This window comes from Notolepis coatsorum, assembly GCF_963971535.1.
Source record: "Notolepis coatsorum genome assembly, chromosome: 11".
In the NCBI taxonomy this organism is placed as follows: domain Eukaryota; kingdom Metazoa; phylum Chordata; class Actinopteri; order Aulopiformes; family Paralepididae; genus Notolepis; species Notolepis coatsorum.
The window spans coordinates 38,090,115-38,104,231 of record NC_140175.1 but is presented as its reverse complement, the minus strand read 5'-3'; the positions used below and the strand labels follow the sequence as shown (position 1 = coordinate 38,104,231).

Sequence of the window (14,117 nt, the reverse complement as noted above, 5' to 3'; positions counted from 1 at the left end):
TCACTCACTCACTCACCCACCCACCCACCCACCCACTCACTCACTCACTCACTCACTCACTCACTCACTCACTCACTCACTCACTCACTCACTCACTCACTCACTCACTCACTCACTCTCTCTCTCTCTCTCTCTCTCTCTCTCTCTCTCTCTCTCTCTCTCTCTCTCTCTCTCTCTCTCTCTCTCTCTCACTCACTCACTCACTCACTCACTCACTCACTCACTCACTCACTCACTCACTCACTCACTCACTCACTCACTCACTCACTCACTCACCACTCTCTCACTCTCTCTCTCTCTCTCTCTCTCTCATCTCTCTCTCACTTCTCTCTCTCTCTCTCTCTCTCTCTCTCTCTCAGTGGGTCCGCCAGGCTGCTGTGGTGAATGTTTTTTGTCGCTTTCCTCTCTCTCTCTCTTACTATGCACTACTGTAATCAAAACCAGGCATTTTAGTGCCCCCCCCCCCCCACTCTCTCTCCATTCTTCACTCTACCATAACACTTTCCATAACATGTAGACTTTCTTTCTCTCACAAAAAAAAAAAAAAAAAAATGTATATATCATAGAACGACAGGGGATTTTACAAGAGGGCCACAGGCATTTCCACAACTAGGCCAACTGCTGTAGAATTTGTCCTTTACATGTTTTCTGAACTGAGAAACAACACACACACCCGGGACGGATTTGACATGTTCAGGTGGTGGAAATGTCATGGAAAGTCATTGAATTTTTCAGGCCCAGGGTGGGAACTAGAGATACAAAAAAGAAGATAAATCACATGAGCGACAGGGTTATGCTAGTAAGCCTTATAAGGCTAGCATGGACTTTAGCTCTGTAGTACTACTGACCCAGTTTTGAACTGTAAGTCCTGTGCTTTGCCAACACAAAAGGCAGCAGCAGCACTACCAAAAACACGCATTCGCATTAGCTGAAGGGTAGTTTTATTTTACGTTTTAATCAACTTCTCCAAGTCCATTACACTGACAGTATGCTAGCAGTGAAGTGTGAAACTAAGCCAAGTAGGCCTCTAGACCTCTTACGCATCCACGTCACAATTATTTTCCCGTTTACCAGTCATTTTGTCCTTGATACCTCATGTTGAGTTAATGGGAACATTTAGTTTCACCAAAGGATTTTATGTTTTGTTAATGTTCCAATTTGCAATGCCAAATTGCTAACCCTAAATAACCAGATGTTGCAGAGCCGCTGGTGTCGTCGGGTGACCTAATCTGCAATGCTAAGCTAGTTTTGGCTAGTGATCACATACAGTATTGTGGAGAAGAAGTTTGTTGTTGAGGAACAAGGAAACAAACAAAACAACCCATGGATATGGATTTTAAATGTCAGTTTTGCACGTGTAAGCGGCATTCTCACGAAAGTGAAAAATGTTGCACCCAAGGTAACACTCCTTTGCGCCACTATGTAGACACAGACAACTAGTATATTACAATGGCATTATGGCTAATGCTAGCTAGCTACTCGCACCTCTTTCCTTTTGATATCTTTGGTGGGAACTGTAATCATCTTAGATGTTTGTTCATCAAGCTGATTTCTACAAAATGTTATAATAGTGAAGTTAAACTATTCCTCACTTTACCCCCCTGGAACCCACCTTGGGAACCCCTGTCCTGACCAGTGCTTCTGTATGTCTCCCCCTACAGGAGAAGGAGAAGAAGTACATGTTGCAGGTGGACAACTTGAAGCTCAGGGATGTGGAGAAGAGCTTTTTGTCCAGCAAGCAAATCTTCGCTCTCTTCAACACTGAACAGAGGTCGGACACACACACACACACACACTCACACACACACACACACACTCACACTCACACACACACACACACACACACACACACACACACACACACACACACACACACACACACACACACACACACACACACACACACACACACACACACACACTGTGAGGTTCGCCTCTTCCCTGGACCTTTAATTCCTGTTCCCTGGATCTTTTATTCCCTGTCTCCTCACCTCACCAGCCCCCACCCTCGCGTTGTCGTTACTGTGAGTGTGAGGTTCGCCTCTTCCCTGGACCTTTAATTCCTGTTCCCTGGACCTTTTATTCCCTGTCTCCTCACCTCTCCAGCCCCCACCCTCGCGTTCGTTTACTCTCGTCTGCTCTTCAGCAGCCCACACCCTTGGACTACCTTATTTATGTGTTTGATTGGTCCGTGCCGAACACACACTTCTAGTCAAGTATCAATTACCATCACGCACCTGATGTGTGTTCTAATTAGCGCCCCAGTGGGCTTTAAATACCTAGATCTCCCCCCAGTTCCTTGTCGGGTCGTTCTCTATCTGTAAGCTCCTACGGGAGTTTCCCTATCTGTATCTGTTTCTGTATTCTGGATGCTGTTTCATCTCCGGCGTGAGACGAGGTGCCAGCCTTCGCCACCTGTCGCCGTTTTGCCTGGAGTGGGACACAGTACTGCGCTCTCTAATTCTCTACGGGAGGTATTCCAGTGTTCCACTCCAGACCCCGCGCCAGACGCGCACCACTCCAGACTCTGCGCTGATGCGCTCCTACAGCAGACACGCACCACTCCAGACTCCGCGCTGATGCGCTCCTACAGCAGACGCGCACCACTCCAGACTCCACGCTGATGCGCTCCTACAGCAGACGCGCTCCTTCAGCAGACGCGCTCCACTCCAGACGCGCATCGCTCTCTAATTCTCTACGGGAGGATGTGTCTCTCCGAGCTGGCGCGCTCTCCGAACCGGCGCGTTCTCCAAGCAGACGCGCACCACTCCAGACCCTGCGCCAGACGCGCACCACTCCAGACTCCGCGCTGATGCGCTCCTACAGCAGACGCGCACCACTCCAGACTCCGCGCTGATGCGCTCCTACAGCAGACGCGCACCACTCCAGACTCCGCGCTGATGCGCTCCTACAGCAGACGCGCTCCACTCCAGACGCGCATCGCTCTCTAATTCTCTACGGGAGGATGTGTCTCTCCGAGCCGGCGCGCTCTCCGAACCGGCGCATTCTCCAAGCAGACGCGCACCACTCCAGACTCCGCGCTGATGCGCTCCTACAGCAGACGCGCTCCTTCAGCAGATGCGCTCCACTCCAGACGCGCATCGCTCTCTAATTCTCTACGGGAGGATGTGTCTCTCCGAGCCGGCGCGCTCTCCGAACCGGCGCGTTCTCCAAGCAGACGCGCACCACTCCAGACTCCGCGCTGATGCGCTCCTACAGCAGACGCGCTCCTTCAGCAGACGCGCTCCACTCCAGACGCGCATCGCTCTCTAATTCTCTACGGGAGGATGTGTCTCTCCGAGCCGGCGCGCTCTCCGAACCGGCGCGTTCTCCAAGCAGACGCGCTCCACTCCAGACGCGCATCGCTCTCTAATTCTCTACGGGAGGATGCGTCTCTCCGAGCCGGCGCGCTCTCCTCCAGACGTCTAGCCTGCGCGCTCCTACTCCATCCCTGTAAGCAGCTTTGCCCCAGTCCCTCGCCCTGTCCAAGGCCTTAACCCTGTTCTCTCTGTCCCTGTCTCCAGCCCGCCTCCGCGGGCCTCTATCCCTGTTCCCCTCTCCAGTGCCCCAGTCCCTCGCCCTGTCCAAGGCCTTAACCCTGTTTTCTCTGTCCCTATCTCCAGCCCGCCTCCGCGGGCCTCTGTCCCTGTTCCCCTCTCCGTTGCCCCTGTTCCTGCCCTGTCCTTGCCCTGGCCCTGTCCTTTAGCCTTAGCCCCTAGCCTGCTCGCCTCTTAAAGGCACAGTGCCTATTTTCCCTAGTTCTTGTTTTCCAGTATTTTGTGTTCCCCCTTAAAGGCACAGTGCCTATTTTCCCTAGTTCTTGTTTTCCAGTATTTTGTGTTCTCCCTTAGCCTTCCCCTTAGCCTGCTCGCCTCTTAAAGGCACATTGCCCTTTTTCCTTGTTCCAGTATTTTTGTGTTCTCCCTTAAAGGGACAGTGCCGCTTTACTGTTGTTTTCAATAAATGCCCAGTTCTTGGCTTACTCTCATACCTGTCTTGTGTTGTGCGATTGGGGTCGGTTACAAACCATAACAGTACGACCCGACCAGTCGACGACCCCAGCCAGTACAGACAGTGTATGTTGAGTTTGCCTTTTTTTTGTTCCCTGTTTAGTTTCCCCTGTTAGTTCCCCTGTTGACTCCCCTGTTAGCTTCCCTGTTAGCCCTGTTAGCTTCCCTGTTAGCCTTGTTAGCTCCCCTGTTAGCCTGTTAGTCTCCCCTGTTAGCTCCCCTGTTAGCCTGTTAGTCTCCCCTGTTAGCTTCCCTGTTAGCCTCGTTAGCTACCCTGCAGCTTGCCAGGCCTCTACTACCAGCTTGGCCCCAGTCTGCTAGCTTAGCCCCGGCTGCTAGCACAGCCTCTATGTTAATGCAGCCCTTGCAGCTAGCATAGGCCCTGTAGCTAGCCATGCCCAGGCAGCTAACCCGGTCCCTCTGCATGGCCTCCACTTTTTGTGTAGCTTTCCCACTGCTAGGACTGCCCCTTCAGCTAGCAAGGTCAGTTTCCCCACTGCTAGGACTGCCCCTTCAGCTAGCAAGGTCAGTTTCCCCACTGCTAGGACTGCCCCTTCAGCTAGCAAGGTCAGTTTCCCCACTGCTAGGACTGCCCCTTCAGCTAGCAAGGTCAGTTTTCTCCCACTGCTAGGACTGCCCCTTCAGCTAGCAAGGTCAGTTTCCCCACTGCTAGGACTGCCCCTTCAGCTAGCAAGGTCAGTTTCCCCACTGCTAGGACTGCCCCTTCAGCTAGCAAGGTCAGTTTCCCCACTGCTAGGACTGCCCCTTCAGCTAGCAAGGTCAGTTTTCTCCCACTGCTAGGACTGCCCCTTCAGCTAGCAAGGTCAGTTTCCCCACTGCTAGGACTGCCCCTTCAGCTAGCAAGGTCAGTTTTCTCCCACTGCTAGGACTGCCCCTTCAGCTAGCAAGGTCAGTTTCCCCACTGCTAGGACTGCCCCTTCAGCTAGCAAGGTCAGTTTTCTCCCACTGCTAGGACTGCCCCTTCAGCTAGCAAGATCAGTTTTCTCCCACTGCTAGGACTGCCCCTTCAGCTAGCAAGGTCAGTTTTCCCCACTGCTAGGACTGCCCCTTCAGCTAGCAAGGTTGGTTTCCCCACAGCTAGGACTGTCCTTCTAGCTAGCTTGTTCTCTCATGCTGGTCCAGCCCTGTCTGCTAGCCTAGCTCCGGCAGCTAGCGCAGCCTCTATGTTAATGTAGCATTACAGCTAGCATAGGCCCTGTAGCTATCAGTGCCCTGGCAGTTACCCCTCAGCTCCTCTTTACCCCTCAGCTCCTCTAGTTACCCCTCAGCTCCTCTAGTTACCACTCAGCTCCTCTAGTTACCCCTCAGCTCCTCTAGTTACCCCTCAGCTCCTCTAGTTACCCCTCAGCTCCTCTAGTTACCCCTCAGCTACCCTAGTTACCCCTCAGCTACCATAGTTACCCCTCAGCTACCCTAGTTACCCCTCAGCTACCATAGTTACCCCTCAGCTACCCTAGTTACCCCTCAGCTACCCTAGTTACCCCTCAGCTACCCTAGTTACCCCTCAGCTACCCTAGTTACCCCTCAGCTACCCTGTCCCTTTGCTAGCCCCACTTTGGTGTAGCTTCCCTGCTAGCATGGCCCAGTAATTTTTTTGTTTGTTGCCTTGTTTATGTCCCTGCCCCTCTGTCTGTATTTTTGGGTCGCCCGGTGGCTCCGTGGAGGGGGGAGTACTGTGAGGTTCGCCTCTTCCCTGGACCTTTATTCCTGTTCCCTGGACCTTTTAATTCCCTGTCTCCTCACCTCACCAGCCCCCACCCCTCGCGTTGTCGTTACTGTGAGGTTCGCCTCTTCCCTGGACCTTTAATTCCCTGTTCCCTGGACCTTTTATTCCCTGTCTCCTCACCTCTCCAGCCCCCACCCTCGCGTTCGTTTACTCTCGTCTGCTCTTCAGCAGCCCACACCCTTGGACTACCTTATTTATGTGTTTGATTGGTCCGTGCCGAACACACACTTCTAGTCAAGTATCAATTACCATCACGCACCTGATGTGTGTTCTAATTAGCGCCCCAGTGGGCTTTAAATACCTGGATCTCCCCCCAGTTCCTTGTCGGGTCGTTCTTCTATCTGTAAGCTCCTACGGGAGTTTCCCTATCTGTATCTGTTTCTGTATTCTGGATGCTGTTTCATCTCCGGCGTGAGACGAGGTGCCAGCCTTCGCCACCTGGTCGCCGTTTTGCCTGGAGTGGGATACAGTACTGCGCTCTCTAATTCTCTACGGGAGGTATTCCAGTGTTCCACTCCAGACCCCGCGCCAGACGCGCACCACTCCAGACTCCGCGCTGATGCGCTCCTACAGCAGACGCGCACCACCCAGACTCCGCGCTGATGCGCTCCTACAGCAGACGCGCACCACTCCAGACTCCGCGCTGATGCGCCTCCTACAGCAGACGCGCTCCTTCAGCAGACGCGCTCCACTCCAGACGTGCATCGCTCTCTAATTCTCTACGGGAGGATGTGTCTCTCCGAGCCGGCGCGCTCTCCGAACCGGCGCGTTCTCCAAGCAGACACGCACCACTCCAGACCCCGCGGCAGACGCGCACCACTCCAGACTCTGCGCTGATGCGCTCCTACAGCAGACGCGTACCACTCCAGACTCCGCGCTGATGCGCTCCTACAGCAGACGCGCTCCTTCAGCAGACGCGCTCCACTCCAGACGCGCATCGCTCTCTAATTCTCTACGGGAGGATGTGTCTCTCCGAGCCGGCGCGCTCTCCGAACCGGCGCGTTCTCCAGCAGACGCGCACCACTCCAGACTCCGCGCTGATGCGCTCCTACAGCAGACGCGCTCCTTCAGCAGACGCGCTCCCACTCCAGACGCGCATCGCTCTCTAATTCTCTACGGGAGGATGTGTCTCTCCGAGCCGGCGCGCTCTCCGAACCGGCGCGTTCTCCAAGCAGACGCGCACCACTCCAGACTCCGCGCTGATGCGCTCCTACAGCAGACGCGCTCCTTCAGCAGACGCGCTCCACTCCAGACGCGCATCGCTCTCTAATTCTCTACGGGAGGATGTGTCTCTCCGAGCCGGCGCGCTCTCCGAACCGGCGCGTTCTCCAAGCAGACGCGCTCCACTCCAGACGCGCATCGCTCTCTAATTCTCTACGGGAGGATGCGTCTCTCCGAGCCGGCGCGCTCTCCCTCCAGACGTCTAGCCTGCGCGCTCCTACTCCATCCCTGTAAGCAGCTTTGCCCCAGTCCCTCGCCCTGTCCAAGGCCTTAACCCTGTTCTCTATGTCCCTGTCTCCAGCCCGCTCCGCGGGCCTCTGTCCCTGTTCCCCTCTCCAGTGCCCCAGTCCCTCGCCCTGTCCAAGGCCTTAACCCTGTTTTCTTTGTCCCTGTCTCCAGCCCGCCTCCGCGGGCCTCTGTCCCTGTTCCCCTCTCCGTTGCCCCTGTTCCTGCCCTGTCCTTGCCCTGGCCCTGTCCTTTAGCCTTAGCCCCTAGCCTGCTCGCCTCTTAAAGGCACAGTGCCTATTTTCCCTAGTTCTTGTTTTCCAGTATTTTGTGTTCCCCCTTAAAGGCACAGTGCCTATTTTCCCTAGTTCTTGTTTTCCAGTATTTTGTGTTCTCCCTTAGCCTTCCCCTTAGCCTGCTCGCCTCTTAAAGGCACATTGGCCCTTTTTCCTTGTTCCAGTATTTTTGTGTTCTCCCTTAAAGGGACAGTGCCGCTTTACTGTTGTTTTCAATAAATGCCCAGTTATTGGCTTACTCTCATACCTGTCTTGTGTTGTGCGATTGGGGTCGGTTACAAACCATAACACACACACACACACACACACACACACACACACACACACACACACACACACACACACACACACACTCTACTTATAAGAAAATATAACACAAAATGCCAATACACACAACGCTCTTTCTCTCTCTTTCTCTCCCTCTATGACTCTCTTTGTCTCTCTAACCCCTATTTAAGATAAGATAAGATATTCCTTTATTATCCCCTTGGGGAAATTCTCTCACCTCCTCTCTCTGGCCCTGTCCACACGAACGCAGGGTTTATGTAACCAAGATTTAATGTGTGCAGTTGCACTGTTCGTCCACACACAACCGGGTTTTTGGAACACTGCAACCGCGCTCTTTCAAAACCGGTGTCCAGGGTGGAGTTTTGGGCTCACCCCGGTTGCATTGGTACGTGTGGACATAGTAACCGAGATTATTTCCAGTGTTTACGGCAGAGCTGTCCCAAGTAGCTGCGGCTACCAACTAAGCTCATGTGTTGTCAAGTTATTATTATAAGGAACCCAGTCCAAACTACAACAGTCTGCATCCCCTTAACAATTGTTTGTATTGAGCCGTATTGTATTGTACCCATTCTGCAATCTGTTAAATAACGTTTTTCATCCATTCATTCTACTAGTGTTAACGCCAATGTACGCTAGCCGCAATGCTAACTATTATAATGGCAAATCCCAATCAATTAGCATGTAAGCTAACAACATCAGCGATATTTTTGTGAGACTAAACTCTCCGCTCTTGGTGGTAAATTGCATTGATGTTGGTTTTGTTTCATCAACAAATGAGGCAGAACACACAGTGAATGTATCCTTTTTTGTTTATTGCACTTTGTTTCTTTGCTGCAAATAAATGCTATGTTGCTAATGTTCACGCGAGGTAATTTAAAGATGGCAGGTTTCTGTTTTGAGCAGGACGTGTAGTGACACGTTCAACCCTTCTGATTGGTTGAAAATGGCCTTCATGTTTGAACTACATCGCCACCTATTGCTTTGGCATTGTACTACATGTATACTAGTGGATTTTACAGTTACCGTGAGTATGCGGTTATTTTTTTAAACCACTGTGTGAAAACCTCTGTGTCAAAAATACCTGTGATCGTGTGGACTGGGCCTCTCTCTCTCTCTCTGTCTCGCTGGAGACATTTAAGGCCCGACTTGTATCTCTTCCCCCTTGTATCTCTTCTTGTGCTCCTCTGTCCCCTGTGTGCTATATTGTACTTTGTGCTCCCTATCCGTGTGTTGGCCTACTGTTAACCTATTCTCTGAATGTACTGTCTTGTCCTGCTGTGCCTTTTTGTATTTTTGTATTTTATATTATGACATTTTATGCTTTGATTGTACAGCACTGTGGTTGGCTCTTGAGTTCCTAAACATGCTTTATAAATAAATGACTTGACTCTCTGTCTTTCCCTCTCTTTCTCTGTCTCATCCTTCTCCCTGTCTCTTTGTCTCTCTCTCTCTCTCTCTCTCTCTCTCTCTCTCTCTCTCTCTCTCTCTCTCTCTCTCTCTCTCTCTCTCTCTCTCTCTCTCTCTCTCTCTTTCGGTACGGTGTTACTGTGTGTTGGTACAGGAATGTGTATAAGGACTATCGTCAGTTGGAGCTGGCCTGTGAGAACCAGGAGGACCTGGACGGGTGGAAGGCCTCCTTCCTGAGAGCTGGAGTCTACCCTGAACAAGTGACGGTACCACTTGCACACACACACACACACACACACACACACACACACACACACACACACACACACACACACACACACACACACACACACACACACACACACACACACACACACACACACACACACACACACACACACACACACACACACACACACACACCACTCCTTCCGCATGCACATGCAAGAAACACAGTAGGAAGCATGCACAATTACATAAAAAAAAAAATTATGTAACCTTTATTTAACCAGGAAGTCCCATTGAGATACAAGATATCTTTTGCAAGGGAGACCTGGCCAAGATGACAGCAATAACATTTGCAATATATCAGACAGCAATAAAATGTGCGATACATCACCACAAGAACATAATAAAAGTGCATGTATACAATATACAATACATCACATGTAAACACAAAAACACAAAACAGAATAGTCTACATAATAGTAAAAGCGTATGACAGTAAAATACAGGGTAATACAGTAATTTTGCAGTTTTCTAGTTGGGACCCGCTACAGAAAGCAGCGACATTCTTCTTGTAGGAAGAATTTTTTGTACATACAAAGTAGGATAAGATAAGATAAGATAAGATAAGCTATTCCTTTATTGATCCCCTTGGGGAAATCATTGGGGATGAATTCCTTGGGAATGCCCACACACACAGACGCACATGCAAGAAACACAGTTGGAAGCTCGCACAATTACATACAAAGTAGGATGCCCACACACAACACACACACACACACACATGCATGCACATGCTCATACGCTCTCAGATAATATACACACAGACCCACACAATCAAGCACACACATAAACACCTATATACAAGTACACTATAAATACCAACACACACATGCATGCATGCACATTAGGGCTGTCAAATGATTTTTTTAATATAATTTGGTGTAGTTGACTAGTAGAGCCGACAGCATTTATCTATCACCTGAGACAGGTACATGTTCTATGAGCCAGAGGACCGTGAATATTTACTGAACTTGCCCCTCAGGGCTTCCTTATATCAGCGTATGCGCTGGGTGAGCAACTTAAGTTGAAATAAATGGGCAGCCATATTGCCATCTCTCCTCCAGTTCTATAATACCTCCATGGTGCCCACAGTCAGCTTGCTCTCCAAAGTATGGCAAGTGGTTGGGGTCAAAAAGGATAATGTGATTAATTGTGTTAAAAGTCTTTTCAATTAACCATAAAAATGTACATGTTAATGTTGACAGCCTTAACACACATACATTCGTAGATACATAGTATATATGAATATACATACATATTGGTACATTCAAACATATAGTACAAATACAAGCTAGATTAAATGATTTATTGTACTTAATTGATTGTACTTTGTGCAATACTTTCCCCCATCGCCATCTTACCTGTATGTAGTTGTTGGCATCAACTATCGATGATATTTACTTACATTTCATTTCTCACCGTACACATTCTTACTTTCACTTTTCAAATACAAGAAAACCACGTTTTCATGTTCATCCATTATTTGTTCCAGGTACCATTGTTACAGGCTAACTGGAGTCTCTCTCTCTCTCTCTCTCTCTCTCTCTCTCTCTCTCTCTCTCTCTCTCTCTCTCTCTCTCTCTCTCTCTTTCTCTCTTTTGGGTTTCTTTTCTACCTTTTCCACCATGTTTTTTGTCTTCCATTGCTTTTGGACCATACAGGATAAGGAGGGCAAGGTATGTGCTTTTGTCTTCACCTCCATCGCTGAACCACGCTTTCTTTAGCTTTTTTTTCTGGTTCTCCTTTGTGTTCTCTCTTGTTGTCACTTCATTCAGAAACAATGTTGACGCTGCTGATTTTGCATAGTAATATTCTTAATCTAAATAGGATGCTTCCTCCAGTGTCAACCATCAGACTGGATCCACTGGTCTCTGATTGGCTCTAATGATTTCTCTATGTAGTATAAATATATGTGGAGTGTCTGGTCTCCCTCCGTCGTCTCGCCTCATTGGCTGTCAGTAATCAGCGAATAGTCATTCATCCATTTCAAACAGACCAGGAAGTTAAACTGTTTCCATCATTAAGGCTACTAGGTATGTAGCGTGTAAACCTACTGATTGGTACAGACTAACCAAAGAGCAGTAAGGGTTTGATTTTCAGCCTATAGGAAGTCATGGGAAAATACTGATATTGTCTGGAGTGGGCCTTTGTTTTAAAAAGTCAAGCCTGTGGGTAAAATACTCTGTTGCCGAGGTGGAAGGTGGCAGTATTTACGTTTTCAGGTACTTGTATTTTACTATTCCCTATTCCAGTTTTACACTATTACCCCTCTATATTTAAAAGAGAACTACTGTAGGTTTATTTTAGTTTACCTTTAAAAATGCTAAAAAACGTTTATAGTCAAACATAAGGTCATTAAAGGGGAACTATCTTACTATTTCTTTCACTATTTGGGCAATTTTACACAATTCCTGTGAGTCTATGGAACACATCTGTAAGGTTTTTTTCAAAACAATTTCTAATCAAGTTCTGTAGAGGAGCATTTTCTACCCTTCAAGATTCCAAGCTGTTTTTGGCTGGGCTCCGCCCATACTCGCAATCCGCTTTGAGTGACAGTCATCCACAGTCTGCACTGGCAGACAGAGAGAGAGAGATAGAGAGATAGAGAGGGAGACTAATTAATTTCGCCGCCGGGGGGTATAATCCCACGGGACAATGCATTTGGTAACTTGTTTCAAATGACAATATATACCCCGTGAATATTATTGCACGGATCGGAATACGCGGGGAGTGTGCGTGTGCGCTATTGCAACAGGTTGACGTGACACGAGTGCCGACAGAGAGAGAGCAGAGAACCAAGCGAGGAGAGAGAGAGGAGAGATGCTCCGAGAGCGCGCATGTATTTCCCCACACACACGCAGTTGGGAGTGTGTGTAAATGCTCTGTATGAGAGCCTCTCTCTCCCTCTCTCTATCCGTCTGTCTCTCCCTCTCCCCCCCCCCCCCCCCCCCCCCAACCCGCCCGCTCCCTCTCCACCAGCACCCGCGCCACGTCAACCCGTTTGAGGAAGTGTCAGTGACAGGGAGACCGCTTTCGCATTATTTCCACTCGCTCTGTTGTTGAGCAAATTATTGATTGTGGGCGGTGGCTACAACCAGGGGCTGAGATATGCAGATCAGTGCCTAATTCACGTCAGCGAACCAGTCAAATCATAATGGCTTGGTTCAGTGGGGAGGACCTTGTCTCATCTTGAAATGGAGGAATGTGCAATTTTTTTTATTTGCGACATATACATTGTTGATACAACCCCACATTGCTAGAAAACAATGCTAACACTGGAAAAGGCCATTTATAAGATAGTTCCCCTTTAAAACAAGGCACCTTTAACACTTCCAGTGCCGTTCACGGATAAACACGTGTCTGGCGCCCGACAGTTGAGTGCCGTTCATGGATAAACACGTTTCTGGATCGTTATTTTTGTATTTCGCTATTTCCATTGAGAATTCATCGGGCCTGAATGGGTCTGAGATCGCAAACGTCCAATACCGCCGCCTAATGCCTTGTGGCCGCTATTGCACTCCATTTGAAACGATGTGGCTTGGTGTCTGGGCCGAGCTGCGGCGTGCAGACGGGGTCTAACTACTCGGGCAGGGCAAGCGGTTATACCCCCCCCCTGTTCATGTTCAATGCTGGATTACGTTGGAAACACGATTGCGATCAGTACTTGGAATGGCGATCAGATAATTGGAATATTCTTTTTGCAGTAGAACCTCCCCCCCCCCCACCCTTTCATGCATGCATGATGAAACATAATACAGATAATCTAGAATTGATTTCAGATTGATTATTGATCCAGGCGAGGAATGGCACGATTTATAGTGAAATGCAGTAAAAACGCTGTTTGGCGGCATTTCCTGGGATTACACAGTTACTCTAAAACTATACTCATATTCACCACGGTATAAAACGGAAATGTATGGATGAAGAAATATCGTTTTTTTGCATCTTGAGCGGAAGAAACTCAATGACAATCGACTATATTATTAGATCCATAGCTATAATATTTAATAGTTTTAGCACTGCAAACACCGGCATGTGCCCCTGTTCATTACAGGACTGGCACACACGGCCCACAGCGACCTCTGGTGAATGGCACTGGATGTGTTCATTTTATTTTTTAATTTTATTAAAAAAAATTACTCTGAGTCAGCCTCCTTGTAGAGAAAACAATTGTGTGTGTGTGTGTGTGTGTGTGTGTGTGTTGTGTGTGTGTGTGTGTGTGTGTGTGTGTGTGTGTGTGTGTGTGTGTGTGTGTGTGTGTGTCTGTGTGTGGTATTTTCGGTTTCCGTTATGGATCAGTGGGACTGGGAGGGGATTCCTTTACAATAGCAGTCAATTACGGACCTGAATAAATGAGTGGAGAAACATTTTAAATGCAAATGCTTCCATGCAGGTGTATTGCATGATACAATCAAGCAATTAACATCATGTTCCCTTTTCTCGCTGTTGTTCACCTTGTGTTTCTTCCTACCTTCCTTCTATCTATCTATGTTTTAATTCCCCTTCCTCTGCTCTCTCGCTGTCTCTCCTCTCCTCTCTCTCTCTCTCTCTCTCTCTCTCTCTCTCTCTCTCTCTCTCGCTGTCTCTCTCTCTCTCTCTCTTCTCTCTCTTCTCTCTGTCTCTTCTGTCTCTCCT

At 48.9% G+C, this 14,117-nt stretch overlaps 1 protein-coding gene across 1 annotated transcript in view; it reads left to right on the top strand.

Moving 5' to 3' along the window:
* The window catches only part of dnm1a (dynamin 1a), a gene marked incomplete at its 5' end in the record, with an annotated part of 90,093 nt that overhangs the window by 58,506 nt on the left and 17,470 nt on the right, over positions 1-14,117 (top strand). Inside the window, 4 exon segments of the mRNA XM_084324903.1 lie at positions 1,380-1,399; positions 1,662-1,771; positions 9,349-9,460; positions 11,144-11,158. Coding sequence (XP_084181029.1) covers positions 1,380-1,399; positions 1,662-1,771; positions 9,349-9,460; positions 11,144-11,158 — 257 coding nt within the window.